General features: G+C 35.0%; 3 protein-coding genes across 5 annotated transcripts; 2 read left to right on the top strand and 1 right to left on the bottom strand.

The window, feature by feature from the left end:
* Nucleotides 1-952: 952 nt before the first annotated feature.
* LOC127512940 (surfeit locus protein 1) lies at nt 953-3,455 on the bottom strand. Its single transcript, XM_051894321.1, has 9 exons — nt 3,287-3,455; nt 3,080-3,158; nt 2,373-2,500; nt 2,203-2,285; nt 1,914-2,105; nt 1,747-1,819; nt 1,412-1,574; nt 1,198-1,279; nt 953-1,083 (listed from the first exon to the last, which is right to left on the bottom strand). The coding sequence occupies exons 1-9, from the start codon at nt 3,347-3,349 to the stop codon at nt 1,017-1,019; spliced, it is 930 nt and encodes a 309-aa protein (XP_051750281.1). The 5' UTR covers nt 3,350-3,455; the 3' UTR covers nt 953-1,016.
* Nucleotides 3,442-5,675, top strand: surf6 (surfeit 6). The gene is made up of 5 exons (XM_051894319.1): nt 3,442-3,675; nt 3,855-3,953; nt 4,162-4,356; nt 4,452-4,531; nt 4,820-5,675. The coding sequence occupies exons 2-5, from the start codon at nt 3,860-3,862 to the stop codon at nt 5,531-5,533; spliced, it is 1,083 nt and encodes a 360-aa protein (XP_051750279.1). The 5' UTR covers nt 3,442-3,675; nt 3,855-3,859; the 3' UTR covers nt 5,534-5,675.
* A 134-nt stretch (nt 5,676-5,809) lies between these two features.
* Nucleotides 5,810-12,154, top strand: kyat1 (kynurenine aminotransferase 1). Of its 3 annotated transcripts, XM_051894317.1 has the most exons (14): nt 5,810-6,158; nt 6,387-6,492; nt 6,600-6,658; nt 7,053-7,200; nt 7,339-7,488; nt 7,646-7,732; nt 7,821-7,946; nt 8,724-8,844; nt 8,925-9,001; nt 9,156-9,245; nt 9,338-9,524; nt 10,134-10,210; nt 10,312-10,398; nt 10,715-12,154. In XM_051894317.1, the coding sequence occupies exons 2-14, from the start codon at nt 6,421-6,423 to the stop codon at nt 10,772-10,774; spliced, it is 1,341 nt and encodes a 446-aa protein (XP_051750277.1). In that variant the 5' UTR covers nt 5,810-6,158; nt 6,387-6,420; the 3' UTR covers nt 10,775-12,154. The 3 variants fall into 3 exon arrangements, with proteins under 3 accessions (XP_051750277.1, XP_051750276.1, XP_051750278.1); XM_051894316.1 differs by having other exon boundaries at nt 5,810-6,492; XM_051894318.1 differs by lacking the exons at nt 6,387-6,492; nt 6,600-6,658.
* The last annotated feature ends 2,501 nt before the right edge of the window (nt 12,155-14,655 follow it).

The following is a 14,655-nucleotide window of genomic DNA, read 5'->3' as shown; positions in this document are numbered from 1 at the left end:
GTGGTTTGCTGACCATGATATTACTGTGCTTTATTGGCCAGCCAATATGCCTGACCTGAATCTATGGGATATTTTCAAGAGAAAGATGAGAAACAGTCAATCCAACAATATACAGATGATCTGAAGGCTCAATAGTGCCTCAGCAGTGCCACAGGCTGATCACTTCCATGCCACACTTCACTGATGCAGTAATTTGTGCTAGGAGCAAGTCATTTGCTGTAATATGTCCTGCCGATCAAGTATTGACTGCACAAAAGAACATACTTTGAAATACTTGAACTTTTCTGTTTTGCAAATCCATTTTTTGATTGATCTTAGGAAATATTCTAATATTTTGAAATACTGGATTTTGGACTTTCATGAGCTATACGCTCTAATCATCAAAATTTTAAAAAAAAACTTTTGAAATGTTTTACTTTACATGTAGGGAATCTAGAATATATAAAAGTTTCATTTTTAAAAATAATTTATAATAAAAAAATGAACTTTTTGATGATATTCTAATTATATGACCAGCACCTGTATTAGCTAAGATAATAGGTGTGTTCGACTTCAATTGGTGTATGACATCAAAGTACTGCAAGAGTAATTAGAGAACAGATGGCTCCGTATTACTCCAGTATTCCTGTATAATTGACAACACTACTTGTTTTCTTTTTATTAACAGAAACTAGGAGTTTAGTTTTGATAAGAATTATTGTGATTCTATAAGATTCAAGATTCTGTTGTTTCTTAATCTGTTTTTCAAACAAAAAATTATATTGAGAGGAAAAATAAAGTATTACAGAATTTTGTCATCTTGTGCCCTCCATGGAAGTTTGCTGAGGGCCCCTGGTTGAGAAGCACTGCTTTAAAGGATATTTACCCTTTATAACCTTTGTATCAAAGCATAAAGGGTTCTTTAACTAATTTATTATTTTTAGACAACAAATCCATATCTTTACTAACAGAATTGGGTTCAACATTAAAAGAGCTTTATTATTTGACAGTGCATATTTCACAAGAGCTGAAATTGTTTATAAAGCAATACGCTTGATGAATTTTGCATACCACATGTAGGAGGTAGCAGCACACAGTCCATACCTAAAAAAAAAAAAAAAAAAGTTGTTAAAGAACTAAATAACTGAATTTAGCAATCCAGACAAGTAAGACATGTTTTGAGACATTACAATAGATTAGTAATTGTGTTTAACCAACCATGTGATGACATATTGCATGTGTTCATTTCTCAAGGCCACTCTTGTCTGCCCTCCTATTGGCCCACCAGGTATTGTGCTGTCTGAATCAAAGAATAGAAAAAGATTTTAACTGACTCACATTCATTACATTTGATGTGATCACTGGACAAAAATGTTTTATGGGTTTATACTAAATATTCACCAAAAGTTAGTATATTAAGAGCAGCTCTAACCAAACACAGCATCAATGTAGATCTCCTCAGCACCAGTGACCTTCGCCATGGCCTCCAGATCACGATAGTGCCACCTGTTTGCCTCCACATTGTTTTGAGGGACAAACGGTTTCCGCTGCTCGGTTAAACGCACCACGCCAACAAGATCCACATCCTCAGTCACCTTTTAGAAAATACAAACACCCCTCAAAAATGATTTAACATTTAGAAAGATTAAGATAATGTAATAAAACAATTATCATTATTTGAAAAATTAAAAGTCTCAGTGAAAAATGAATAAGACTCTGAAGTGAGTTGATCATGTTTATGCATGGATTTGATTCAGTAGACATTACCTGTCCCTTCATCCTGGTTTCTGGTTTGATCTTAGCTTTGGGTACATAACCTCTGTTCACCAAGATAGTGATCCTAAAAAATTGATCCAGAACATTTTTTATGGCCATATTAGAGTGTCAGGCAAGTATACATAATTAAGTGGAATTCAAATTGATTGTGTTTGTACCCCAGATCAGTACAGTAGAATGGTGTAATAACATTAGCTCCGCTCTCAGCACTGGAGGAAATCCTGCCTGCCTCCCGGGTCTCTCTCTCAGGGTCCACAGGGGAGCGGGGCAGGACATACAGTTCTTTTGAGTGATCAAAACGCCCACGGACCTTCACTCGCCTGTACTCCAGCTGTTTGATTTCCATAGAACTGACACACACAGATTACATCACCAGTTCAACACAACGTCTAAGCTTAATAACACTTGAGAGTATGGTACACGGATGTGGAAAAGGCACAGACTCACTCTATGGGCAGTGGGATAGGCTCTGAATTCGTCAGGCTCTGAAGATCACGGATCAGCTCCAACTTCCACTTTCTGCGTTTTAACTACAAAAACAGAAGGCTTTTCACAAACAACTAATGGCAGTTTTAGTTGTGATTTTTATCAGATAAATAATTCCCTTATGCCTGTACCTGCCATGTTCCAAGACAAAATGTGGTGGCAGGTATCAACAAGAGAAGCCACTTCAGGAAGGAGTCTTCTCCTTTCTGTCTTCCCGCAACAGTGGAACTTGATCGCTGACTGAACCTGGCTAGGTTACCTACGGAAAAAACAACACTTTAAAAATCAAATAAGACTCTGCAAATTGTCCGTGCATAATGCCTGAAAGAAAGACTGCTATAACTGTTAACCTTTTTTATTTTACATTACTATTCAAAAGTTTGGGGTGACAGAAAGTATACTTTTACATTGTTTAAAAAAAAATCTATTTCAAATAAATGTTGTTCTTTTGTGGTTCCCCCACAAAAATTTCAAGCAGCACAACTTTTCAACATTTAAATAATATTGATAATAATAATACATTTTTCTTGAGGACCAAATCAGCATATTAGAATGATTTCTAAAGGATCATGTGACACTGAAGACTGGAGTAATAATGCTGAAAATTCAGCTTTGCAAAATTACATTTTAAAATATATTAAATTAGAAAACATTTTAAACTGTAATGATATTACATAATATAACAGTTTTTTTAATCAATAAATGCAGCCTTGGTGAGCATAAGAGACTTAAAAAAAAAAACATTAAAATCTTACCGAACACAAAGTTTTGAACGGTAATGTAGTCAGTCTAGTCAATAATTAAGAATATAGTAAATGAGAAAACTAAACATAATTACACCGGACCACTGGGGCATCCTGACGTCTGAATGAACCCTGTCGTGTCACAAACAGGGTCCTCTTGGGTGAGATGAGAATCTGAGAAAAGAACAAATGAACTACACTTGAACTGTCAAGAATGAATTACAAACATGTTGATAGTAAATAAACTTTATTTAAATTGCAAACTGCTTTATGAGACGGGAAAAAAATGAAAATGAACTTACACTTCCTCGAATGATCTTAAATGTATTATTAGAGAACATCACCATTAATCTGAAACTGCTCATGTTAGCTGAAACTGTAACCTAAACATCAACTGTCAGGTCGACTACATAACATGTCTTGTGCTTTCAGGGGAATGCTTTCAATGTAACCATTTCCGGGGATTCTGAACCATCATGCGCATGCGCAAGACAATACACACGTGGGGCATGTTTCTGAATACATATTTGGTGAAGTTATTAGGGCTGTCGTATTCAGTCCACATTTGAAGGCTTTTATCCGATTCAGTTTGTAATTTCTAGGGAGGTAAAATGCCTTTATATTCATTCTCCAGCTGATGAATCACAGTTACCTCATCACAGAAGTTGTTCGGTGAAATTTCGATTGCGAGGTAAATATTCCGTACAAGTCAAACGCTTAATAATACGTTTATTACAGCCATTAATTTGCATCTTTGTTATTGTTGTCATAAAATACTGCATAGGTTTCCCATTACTCTGACTTTGCTAAAATCGTAATTAATATGTTACCTATCTACATGTGCTGCATTTACTTGTTTGTTTGTAATAGGAAACATGGCCAGCCTTGCTGCGAAGTATGATTATCTGGAGAAGTTGACACGTAAAGTATGCGTATCTCAGAAAAAGGAGCCAAAGAAAAGACCCTATGGTAATGTCCTGCATTGTTAATTGCACATTAATGAATTAGTGAATACTAAATAGTCACCTGCAGCAGTGGTGAAATTGTTAGAAATTGTTGGTTGATTTATTTATACATGAAAGGTTTGTATTTTCATGTCAAGTCAGTAGTTGAAGAAAACTAACTTTTTGTTAATTGATAATTATAATGAATAAAGTTTTATTAATCCCCCTTTTAGTTCCATTCCGAGGCAGCGGGGTTAATGATGGCGCTCCTCCAAAGAAGAAAAAGAACAAGCAAAACCCAACAAAAGGAGACAACATGAATGCAAGCAAAAATAAACCAGTTTTAAAGAACACTCAGCCTGCAGTACCTCCAGCTCAGAGAAAACCAGTTCAGAATGGGACTTCAGAGACACAAAAGAAGCCTGAGGGTAAAAAGCAGTTTGAAAAATGAGAATATTAGTTCATTCAGAATTCTTTATTATTGTTGAATGTTAAGGGGTTTTAACTGATTCATCCCTGTTAGGTGGAACATCACAGGAATTTAATGCTGTAGACATTCTTCGTCAGAGGCTCCACCAGAAGATTGAGGAGTCTCGTGGACAGGTACATGCTCTAGTTGGACTAAAAGATTAAAAATGGAAGAAAATGTAATGTTATTAAGTGTAAATAAATATGCTGAATCTCTTTACTTAAGAGGGTATGTTTTTTGGGGGTCAGAGAAATGACATAAATTGCTCACAAAAGCTACATTATGATGTTTTTCTTCAAAAAAACAACATAAACATTACTTGCATTTAAATTAAACGAGTACTACATGGAGAAAATAAGAAATGTATTATATCACTCATTTAAGAGGTTTTAAGCCAAGCCTTTATATGTGCTTTCTTTCAGGGCCCTCCTAAAGATTCTTCCTCGGATGAGGTAAAGAAGAAACGAGAAAAACGAAAACAAGAAAGGGAGCGTCAGAAGAGGAAAAAGAAAGAGTTTAGAATGAAAAAGTTAGCAGATGCTGCAGCTTTGCAGGCAGGAGAAGAAGACAAAGAAGCAGCAAAACCCCAACTGCAAGTCAGCTCTACATCGAACACACCTGCCAAAAAGGAGCAGAGCTTCATAGTCTTCAACAAGATGGATGTCGGAGAAGACTATGTGGACAAAGGATCCAAGCTGATCCAGAATAAAAAGAAAAGGAAAGTTAAAGGAATACTGACTCCGCTCACTGGCAAGAACTACAAGCAGCTTTTAACACGCATCGAGGCGAGGAAAGATTATCTGGAGCAACTTAGGGAGAAGGATGAAGGCAAAGCACAAAGAGAGGAAGAGAAGATGAAGTGGACCAATGTTCTCTACAAAGCTGAAGGTATGAAGATCAAAGACAATGAGGAACTCCTTCATGCATCTTTAAAGAAGAAGGAGAAGAGGAAAGCTCAGAAGAAAAAGAAGTGGGCAAAGAGGAGCCAGCAAGTTGTGGAGAAGATGCAAAAGAGACAAGACAAGCGGAAAAGGAATATTAAGCAACGCAAGGATGCCAAGATAGAGAAGCGCAAACAGAGGGCAAGGAAAAAGGGTTGTGTACTGCCTGGGGATATCAAGAAGGCCGACTTATAGGCAGAAAGGATGAAAAGCAGGACTTTGCCTTGTGTTTAGGACTGAACGAGATCAAAAAAAATTCACAATTCATTGTGAAGAAATTATTTTTTTCTGTTGTCACTTTTAAGATGTCAGCTTTATAAAGAGAATGATTTGTCTATATTTTGTGTTTTTATTATTCTACCAAGCCAAGGTTGGAGACGTTTACATTTCATTATATTATCTACATTTACATTTATTGGTTTAGCAGACACTTTTATCAAAAGTGACTCACAATAGAGGCACTTAAGAAAATTGTCACAGAGCCAGCACTATTCATGGTGTACCACCATGCAAGGTTTATTAGAATGATAGATTAGGAAACAAGCTAGAGCGTAGATGATATACAAAGAAAATGTCAGTTCTTTATGTTTAACATTGTACAATAAGAATGATAATTACAAATTACAACGTGTACAGTATATATTGTCAAGCGTTAGTGCTAGCAGTCTCTGGCCACGCCCACAACGGAAGTAGTCAAAAGACAAGTAAAGTCTGCTGCTTGGAGGAGGAGCTATGCTCGCAGGTTCATTGGCTGAGAGTGAGGAAGACGCTTGAGAAGCAAATGTGTGACGTCTTTAACAGCTGGGGGAAGTAAATCAAGGTTTGGTGCAAAACAGAAAGTTTTGTGCATTATTAGTTTTTAGAATACGGTATGAAATCAACATTTACGACATTATCGTTTGTCGCTTGAATCTAAATCCTAAGGACAAGACTGCTGTCATGTCACTGAATTATTGACCGCACGACATTCAAAGGTTGACAGTTCAGTAGCTAGAGATGTGGCCTGATTCTAATCTGTTACTATGTGTTACTACTGATTTACCTGCAGTAAACCTACAGTAAAGTTGTTTGGAAAAACTGGCATGTGGAGAAGAGCGGCGGTAAATGGACCTTCGCTGTCAAACAAATTACTAATTGCAGGTTTTCATGATAAGGTATTACACATTTCACACTCGATCGGTATTTCTGATCATGTTGTGGTTTAGTGGCGTAATTTGCAAACGTTTTGTCTTATTACATGCTTTTCTGCTTTATTACGCAGGAAATAATGTCTCGTAAATTGCACGCGAGAAGGATTGAAGGAATTGACAAAAATATATGGTAATTAAGTTTCATTGTGAAAGTGAAAATGGGTAGACCAGCTATTTAGTGCTGTACATTCGGTTTATTACACGGCATAAATATTGAATTATTTTATTATTATTATCTTGTAGAATTATTTTGAGTTTACTTTATATATATATATATATATATATATATAATTAGTATTTATTTTAAGGTTTTATGCTTACAATAAATTAAATTAATACTGTCCTCCATTTTTATAGTCGGTAGTCGCAATGACAGTTTTGAGTCGCAAGATGGCGCAAATTAGCTAACTTACGATAATGATAGATCTACCTTACCATTCTGCATCACACTTACTGAAGTAAAGAAAATTAATTTTGATGTTTAAAGCTGCATGTTATTCTTATATTGTGTATGTCATCGGTAGGGTGGAATTCACTCAGCTGGCTGCCGATTATAAGGCTGTAAACCTGGGTCAAGGGTTCCCTGATTTTCCCCCTCCTAGTTTCATTCAAGAAGCCTTCTGCAAAGCATTGAATGGAGGTTTCTCCATGCACCAGTACACACGTGCTTTTGTAAGATATTAGAAGTACAAGTGCTTTTAAGCTTTCAGTTAATGATTTGTTTGTCTACTAAATGATCAACCACTGCATACTATAAAGAGTATAATAGTAAAGCTTTGCTGAAGAATCTAACCACATGCGGTCATACAGGGCCACCCAAATCTTGTGAAGATCCTGGCCAAGTTCTTCAGTAGGATTGTTGGCCGGGAAATAAATCCGATGGAGGATATCTTGGTTTCTGTTGGAGCATATCAAGCACTTTTCTGCACCTTCCAGGCTCTTATTGATGAGGGTGATGAGGTAAAGTTATCATTATCAAGGCAATATTCAAGTTCATAAAATTAGATTGTCAGTAGTAGTCTGTGGTACATTGTTAGTAGAGAATGAAAAAGTCACTCACTGTCCTTATGTTCAATATGTGATATCAGAATGCCCTTTTTTTCCTTTTCATGAGCAGGTGATTATTGTGGAGCCATTCTTTGACTGTTATCAGCCAATGGTAATGATGGCAGGAGGAACAGCTATATATGTGCCCCTTAAACCGGTATGTTTATATATCACGTGACAAGATCTGTTAACTTGATCTGAGATTAAAATGTTTCTTTTGATTAATACTTGCTGTGTATTGACAGAGGGAAGGCTGTGGTCCTGCTCTATCCAGTGCTGACTGGGTGTTGTCTCCTGAAGAGTTGGCGAGTAAATTTAGTGCTCGTACCAAAGCCATTGTCATTAACACTCCTAATAACCCTCTTGGCAAGGTGAGCCAGTCACCAACAAACAATTTTACCCATTCTTATACATTATCCAATATAGTTGTATACAAGTGAATTTCATGAAATCTGTCAAGAAATCTCTGGTTTGTATTTCATATTCCAAAATCAAAAGAAAGAAATAAGACATTGGTCCGGTTTCACAGAGAAGGCTTAGACTAAGCCAGGAGTAGGCCATAGTTCAATAAGGATATTTAAGTAGCTTTTATAAATGTGCCTTAGAAAAAAACATTGTATAATATGCTGATTTGGTGCTCAAGGAACATCTCTTACTATTGTCAGTGTTGAAAATGGAGGTTCTGTGAATAAGGTACTGTAACGTGTTGACTGAGATTAAATAGGTCGGAGTTATGCAGGTATCCCTGGTTATGTGAATAAGGTCAACACACCACAGTACGTGGCATGTTGACAGATGAAATAGAACAGTTGTTCTGCTTAATATTTTGATACATACCATGATACGTTTCATGATTTTTGATGAATAGAATGTTTAAAAAACCATTTATTTGAAATAAAAATCTATTTTAACATTATAAATGCCTTTATTATCACTATTGATCAATTTAATGCGTCCTTGCTGAATAAAAGTATTAATTTCTTATTGACCCCAAAATGGTAGTGTAATTTATATAAAAATGTACATGCCAATCATACAGAGTTGGAACTGAAATTGAGCAGAAATGTCTTTTAAGGTCAGTGGGTTAGATTTTTACCACAGATACATATGCCTATGTTCAGCCTAACCCTAACTGTGGTTTCTTGCAGGTCTATCTGCAGGAGGAACTTCAGGTGATTGCTGACTTATGCATTAAACATGATGTCATATGCATCAGCGACGAGGTGTATGAGTGGCTCACATATGATGGAACAAAACATGTAAAGATTGGTAAGAGCAGAACTGTGCGAGTAATGCAATAAATAAGTTTTGTGGACTTATAAAGTAAATGAATGGGTTTTTTTTGACAGCCAGTCTGCCAGGTATGTGGGAACGCACTGTCACCATTGGGAGTGCTGGCAAGACTTTCAGTGCCACAGGGTGGAAGGTGAGCTGCTCAAATTCAACAATGTTTGTTTTTTGCAATAATATTTGCCTCTGTTTGTCATAATGTCTTTGACTGGATGGAAGTGCCTCTGCAGTAGGTTATTTTAGATTATCTCTATTTTCAGTCATCAAATTACTTTATTATTTTAATGTAGGTGGGTTGGGCAATGGGATCAGGACATATCCTGAAGCACTTAAAAACCGTTCATCAGAACTCAGTGTATCACTGTGCCACAGCTGCCCAGGTAAAACAATGCTCCTGTGTTTTAAAGATAAAGTTTGTGTAATTTATTTATTTTTTTTCAGTCGGCTGACATTGTCAATTATTGTTCTTAAGGAAGCTGTAGCAGTAGGTTTTCAGAGGGAATATGATGTATTCGGAACAGAGGACAGCTATTTCCACCAGTTACCCCTCAGTCTTCATGAAAAGCGACTAAGGCTGGCAGATTGTCTGAAGAGCGTTGGCCTAAAACCCATTCTGCCCCAGGGAGGATACTTCATGATTGCAGATATCTCAAATCTCAGTAAGTAACAATTACTGATTGCAGCGTTCTCTCATTTTATTGTTAATACAGTATAATAAACAAATAATATTGTTCTCACACTTTTTTTTTCATGTCTTTTCCAGTCGTTCGTGGTTATTGGATAAAGATATTCAGTAATCGCTTTATAGGGTTTGCATTCACAAAAAGCAGTTTCTAGCTAGTAAAATACTGTATCACTGACTGTAAACTAGAAAATACACAATATCCATAATTAAAAGCATATATCATTATAGATTATTTCTATAAAATTATAATTTTATACATATTGTAGCAGTGACTGAAAACTAGAAAATATACAGTATGTCCATAATTATAAAAGTATATCCATTATAGATTATGTATATCCATTTCTATAATTTAAATTTTATAGATCATTTAAAATATTTTATATATTTCCAGGCCTGGAAAGTTTAAAATGTTCTGAGATTTCCATGTTTTGGTTTTCCATGATTAGGGGAATCCTCATATTATGAGAAATCTAAGTACAACAAGGCTACACTCTGTGATAGCAATTCATTTTTTGACATGACTATTCAAAAATAAAGTGTTCTTAATTTTGCTTTTTGATTTTAAATGTTTTTCTTTAAGATATTGACCTTACCGACCCTAGTACTAAAGACGAACCCTATGACTACAGATTTGTGAAATGGCTCGTAAAAGAGAAGGTAATCACAAACCTGAGTATTTACAATTATAATATCTATAACAATCTATATAGCAAAATATGTTGTTAAATTAATAATGCGAGCTCTTCACTTCTGAATAGGGACTCGCAACTATCCCTGTATCTGCATTCTACAGCCCGGAACACAGAGAAGAATTCCAGAAATACATCAGATTCTGCTTTGTTAAGGTATTTTCTCACACAAAAACATGAAACATGAAACATGAAATTATTTGAAATTTAAACACATTTTAAAATTGCTTAATTATTTGGAATGTCAATGTTTTGTGTGAGGTCTTTTTAGTTTTCACTTTTTTTGTTATACCCCAACGAAGTTAACATGTTAACTTTGACAGCCCTTATAATTTTCAGATGCAGTATAGGTTGCTTTATATAGGTGAATCATACATCAATGCAGGAAAAGTGATTGCCATTGTGATCTGTAGTTCACCTTGTTAAAATGTTGTTTATATTATTTAATTCATATTTTTGTTAACATTAATAGGAGGACTCAACCCTGCAAGCAGCAGAGGACATTCTAAGGCAGTGGAGTGAAAGCAAATGAAATTTCAAAATTCTCCACAATCTGAAAAGCATGTGAATGCTTTTTTCTTTTCTTTTTTTTTCTTTTCTTTTTTTTTTGTAAGGAGATGGCAAAGACAAAATGAGAATGGTTTGTAGCAGTTTACGATATAAATAGTTATTTAAAAAGCAATTGTTATTATGCCTAAAGGGATAGTTCAAGCTAAAATGAAATTACGTCATCAGTTACTCATCCTGATGATGTTCCAATGCCGTATGCCATTCTTTCTTTACCGGACCACAAAAGAAGAAATTTTAAAGAACTTCCCTCTCCCACTCATACATATAATGGCAGTGAATATATTGACCAGAATCAAGGTTTTAAAAAAAAAAAAAAAAAAGCACCCAAAAGTATAATAGAACGGTCCAATTTTACATGTGTCGTATTTTCAGAGTATTCTGGGGGTATATGATGTGGTTTAGTAAAAAACAAACAAACAGAAATTTAATGTATTATTTAACAAAAATCCTGACCTTGGCTGTTCTTTTTCTGTGCTCGGCACGTGTTCGTGAGACTTTAACAGACAGTTCACAGTTATTCATAACAGTTCACTCCGACTCGTCCAGAAAAAGCACACAAGTAGTGGGACATTTTTTAAAAATTTATCCTTTTGTGGTCTGAAAAATAAAGAAAGGCATACTGCATTAAAACAACACCAGGGTGAGTAAATAATGACTTTATTTTCATTTTATTATGAACTATCCCTTTGAGGTTGAATATATAATACCTAAACAGAGAGATGAAAAGCTTGCATGGCAAATGGGGTTAAAAAATGAAACAAAAATTTTCACCCTGCATTACACTTCTTATTTCTGCCTTCTTTTTGTGTTCTATTTAGTTTTATGTTCTTGAATGTACAATTGAGGATCATTGCTGCCATGATAATATTCAAAATAATATAATTTTGTGCTTAAAAGCATATTAGTATGTGGAATCTTTTTAGTTGGTTAAGCAGTATTGTGCTTTGTCATGTTCTCATTTTTGTTGTTGTTTGTCATCATGTTGTTATATATTTGCTATCATTTGGATTACACTTTAAACTGCAACACTGCCCGTTATTACTGTTGACTCCACTCCAAGTTATAAATGACTCATTAATAGATTTCTCTTAATGTTAAACTGTTTTATCAAATTACTCAATGTAAGTATTATGTTTAGCAACTTTTCTCATAAAATATTCTAAACTACCTCTTGCGTCTGCATGTAAAACTTTTTTTATAGATGATCTAGACACTGTCACCATTTACATAAATATGTTCAGAAAAACGCAATAAAGTCTCATTGTCACACACTGGTTTGTTTTAAATAAAGAACACACATTATCGATTGCAGCATAATTGTAATAAAACAAATTTGAAAATACTCTTGTGATAAATTGTCATTTTTTTAGCACACTAACTGCTATCATATTGTAAGTAAAGCAGACAGCCTTTATTTTTAGAGTTGTTTCTAAGAACTGCAAAATTCCCATCAGTATTGATGTCACAGTCACTGCCGTGCACCACACTTACCATCATCCTTCCTTATACTCACCTGCACTCCTTCAGCAATTTCCCAAACCTGTTATGGATTAATCACCACTCAGCCACCCTGTTTAACCACAAACCTCACACTTAGTCAGCGTCTGGTCTCATATAGAGCTACAGACTCTTTATAATGATCTCATGTGTTTCGTCTGCGTATTATCAAGTGTTCTTCAGTGATATCTCCTGTTCTTCTAAATTAAGACTCCTTCCAGTTCTCCAGTATCTGTGGAATAACTTTACCCTTGTACTTACCTGCCTTACTCGAGGTGTGTGTTTCATATCCCTCTGTCACTGTCACCACAAAGTGTCCACGATCTCCCAATCTGCAAAATACAGAATATTACTGTTTTGGTAACACTTTACAATAAGGTTCATTAGTTAACATTACTGACCATTAGATACTGTGTGCTATAACTGAACTTACCTGCTCACGCTCTTTAACTTGTGCTGTAATAAAGCTGCTGAACTTACCATCTGTTTCCTGAGTCTTTCTGTTACAATTGCCAAGTACATTTTTAACCTCAGAGGAAACCTGAGATCATATGTGGGAAGTGATACAATTACTTTTTCTTCAAAGAATAGGCTACATTTAACCCTTTCAATTAATACTATACATTAAAACATGAACAATTTTACCTTTTAGAATGTGATTTCTGGAGAGGGATATTGCTGTACTCATGCATGGGTTTACTTTACATGGAGGTCATAAAAATTACTCAGTGACGTAGGCCTAATAGTAAACTCACAATGTGGCTTTTTTTCTTATTTTAAACTGCTGTGTTAACATGCAACCTGACAAATTATGATTGCTATACAAATACTTTTTTTACCAATTACATTTATTTTTGAGAGTAAAAGTTCTTAGATGTGTTTTTTTAATAGGCCTATTATTGTTTCTGTATTTAAAAATGTAAAAACGCATATGTGCCACATTGTTCTTGATTAACAGAAAGAAAGAAAAACCCTAAAAAGAAGGCAAATTGATGCTTAAGCTGATGTGTGCTTGTGCTTGACATTTTGAAGACACAACTATGCACTTCATGTGCAGAGGTACGATCTTGTTTATCTAAATGGTTTGCATAAAAAGACTTTATCTTGCTGGAGTTTATCGCTGTTTCATGTTACTTGCTACCATATGTCTGTTAGATCACAACACGGGAGTAGAAAAGACTAGGAATTGTTCTTTACATGCACTGTAACTGAAATTTAAAACCGTTAAAAGAAAAAGCTAAAAAAAACTGTTGAAACTCCCAGAAGGTTCACAACAAGGTTACAATATGCCCGCGATATGTTGTGCTGTTAGCTGTAACAACAGTAGTCAGAGAAACCCCGAACTACAATTTTATTCAATCCAAAGACTGTAGACTTTGTTCGATCCCAAAAGAGTTAGATCGTTTGAATAAATGGTTGGCTTCAATCAGAAGGGACCACTGGGAGCCAAACAGCAATGCACAACGTAAATAACTACTGGGACTGTCATATACATAACATTATAACTGTACACTATTGTAATAAAAAGTGAATTCTTTGGGCTTAGTTGACATGTTTCAGCATGTTGTTATGTGAAGAATGCATCCACAACAGGAGCAACATTCTGACTACATACCTTTTCAAGTTCAAGTTCATCTGTGCATGATTTTGTGCAAATATTAGTTGTAATATTATGTTATTTTGTATAAATATCTTAATTATCTTATATAGGATGTGTTCCATTGAGTTAATTAACCTTCTAGCAAAGCGCTCTCTTCAGCACATGCAGCTAAAACAGCAATGATGTTATTTCAAACAGTAATAATAAAGATGTTTACTATTACTGTAATTTGAAAAAAATGTAATTTTTTTAAAAAACATTGATGCATTATTTTTAATAACTAGCACTTGTATTGTTCTCGTATTATTTTCATCAACAATATGGTTTGAATCATTGAATCAATTCCTTATTGTCCATGTGGAGGCTATTTCATTTTATTTATCCATGGCACATGCATTTTGTTTCTTTTTATGTAGCTTAAGTAATTTTGTCTAATGACTTGTTTGCATTTAGGTATTTTATTTTATTATTTATTTATTTATTGTTAAAATGGATATTTGGTAATACATTCTCCGGTGTATGGCGATGGATTATGTACAAGATATATCCATCTTATTCTCAGGGGCGCTGTAGAAAATGTAGAAATGTCCGGAAAAGTAAGTTGGGGCAGATGCATCGCAGATTTTAAGAGACAAAACACAGTTGGAGGTAATAAATAAGGATCACAACTAGGGCTGTGAATCTTTGGGTAGACAGCGAATCGATTCGATTCACGATTCACAGGTGTTCGATTCGATTCAAGAACG

The sequence above is a fragment of the Ctenopharyngodon idella genome, chromosome 5 (genome assembly GCF_019924925.1).
Source record: "Ctenopharyngodon idella isolate HZGC_01 chromosome 5, HZGC01, whole genome shotgun sequence".
Classification (NCBI taxonomy): Eukaryota; Metazoa; Chordata; class Actinopteri; order Cypriniformes; family Xenocyprididae; genus Ctenopharyngodon; species Ctenopharyngodon idella.
Note: the sequence above shows the minus strand (reverse complement) of the source record. Positions and strands in the feature narration are given on the sequence as shown.

Excerpts from the sequence above, each read along its gene's own strand:
- LOC127512940 (XM_051894321.1), bottom strand. The coding sequence starts at position 3,349 with ATGAGCAGTTTCAGATTAATGGTGATGTTCTCTAATAATACATTTAAG. Across the intron at positions 3,159-3,286 it reads TTAAGATCATTCGAGGAAGT|ATTCTCATCTCACCCAAGAG; the intron begins GTAAGTTCATTT and ends TTCTTTTCTCAG. Across the intron at positions 1,280-1,411 it reads CTACATTGATGCTGTGTTTG|ACAGCACAATACCTGGTGGG; the intron begins GTTAGAGCTGCT and ends TCTTTGATTCAG.
- surf6 (XM_051894319.1), top strand. The coding sequence starts at position 3,860 with ATGGCCAGCCTTGCTGCGAAGTATGATTATCTGGAGAAGTTGACACGT. Across the intron at positions 3,954-4,161 it reads GCCAAAGAAAAGACCCTATG|TTCCATTCCGAGGCAGCGGG; the intron begins GTAATGTCCTGC and ends TCCCCCTTTTAG. Across the intron at positions 4,357-4,451 it reads GACACAAAAGAAGCCTGAGG|GTGGAACATCACAGGAATTT; the intron begins GTAAAAAGCAGT and ends CATCCCTGTTAG.
- kyat1 (XM_051894317.1), top strand. The coding sequence starts at position 6,421 with ATGTGGAGAAGAGCGGCGGTAAATGGACCTTCGCTGTCAAACAAATTA. Across the intron at positions 7,947-8,723 it reads CTAATAACCCTCTTGGCAAG|GTCTATCTGCAGGAGGAACT; the intron begins GTGAGCCAGTCA and ends GGTTTCTTGCAG. Across the intron at positions 8,845-8,924 it reads AACAAAACATGTAAAGATTG|CCAGTCTGCCAGGTATGTGG; the intron begins GTAAGAGCAGAA and ends TTTTTTTGACAG.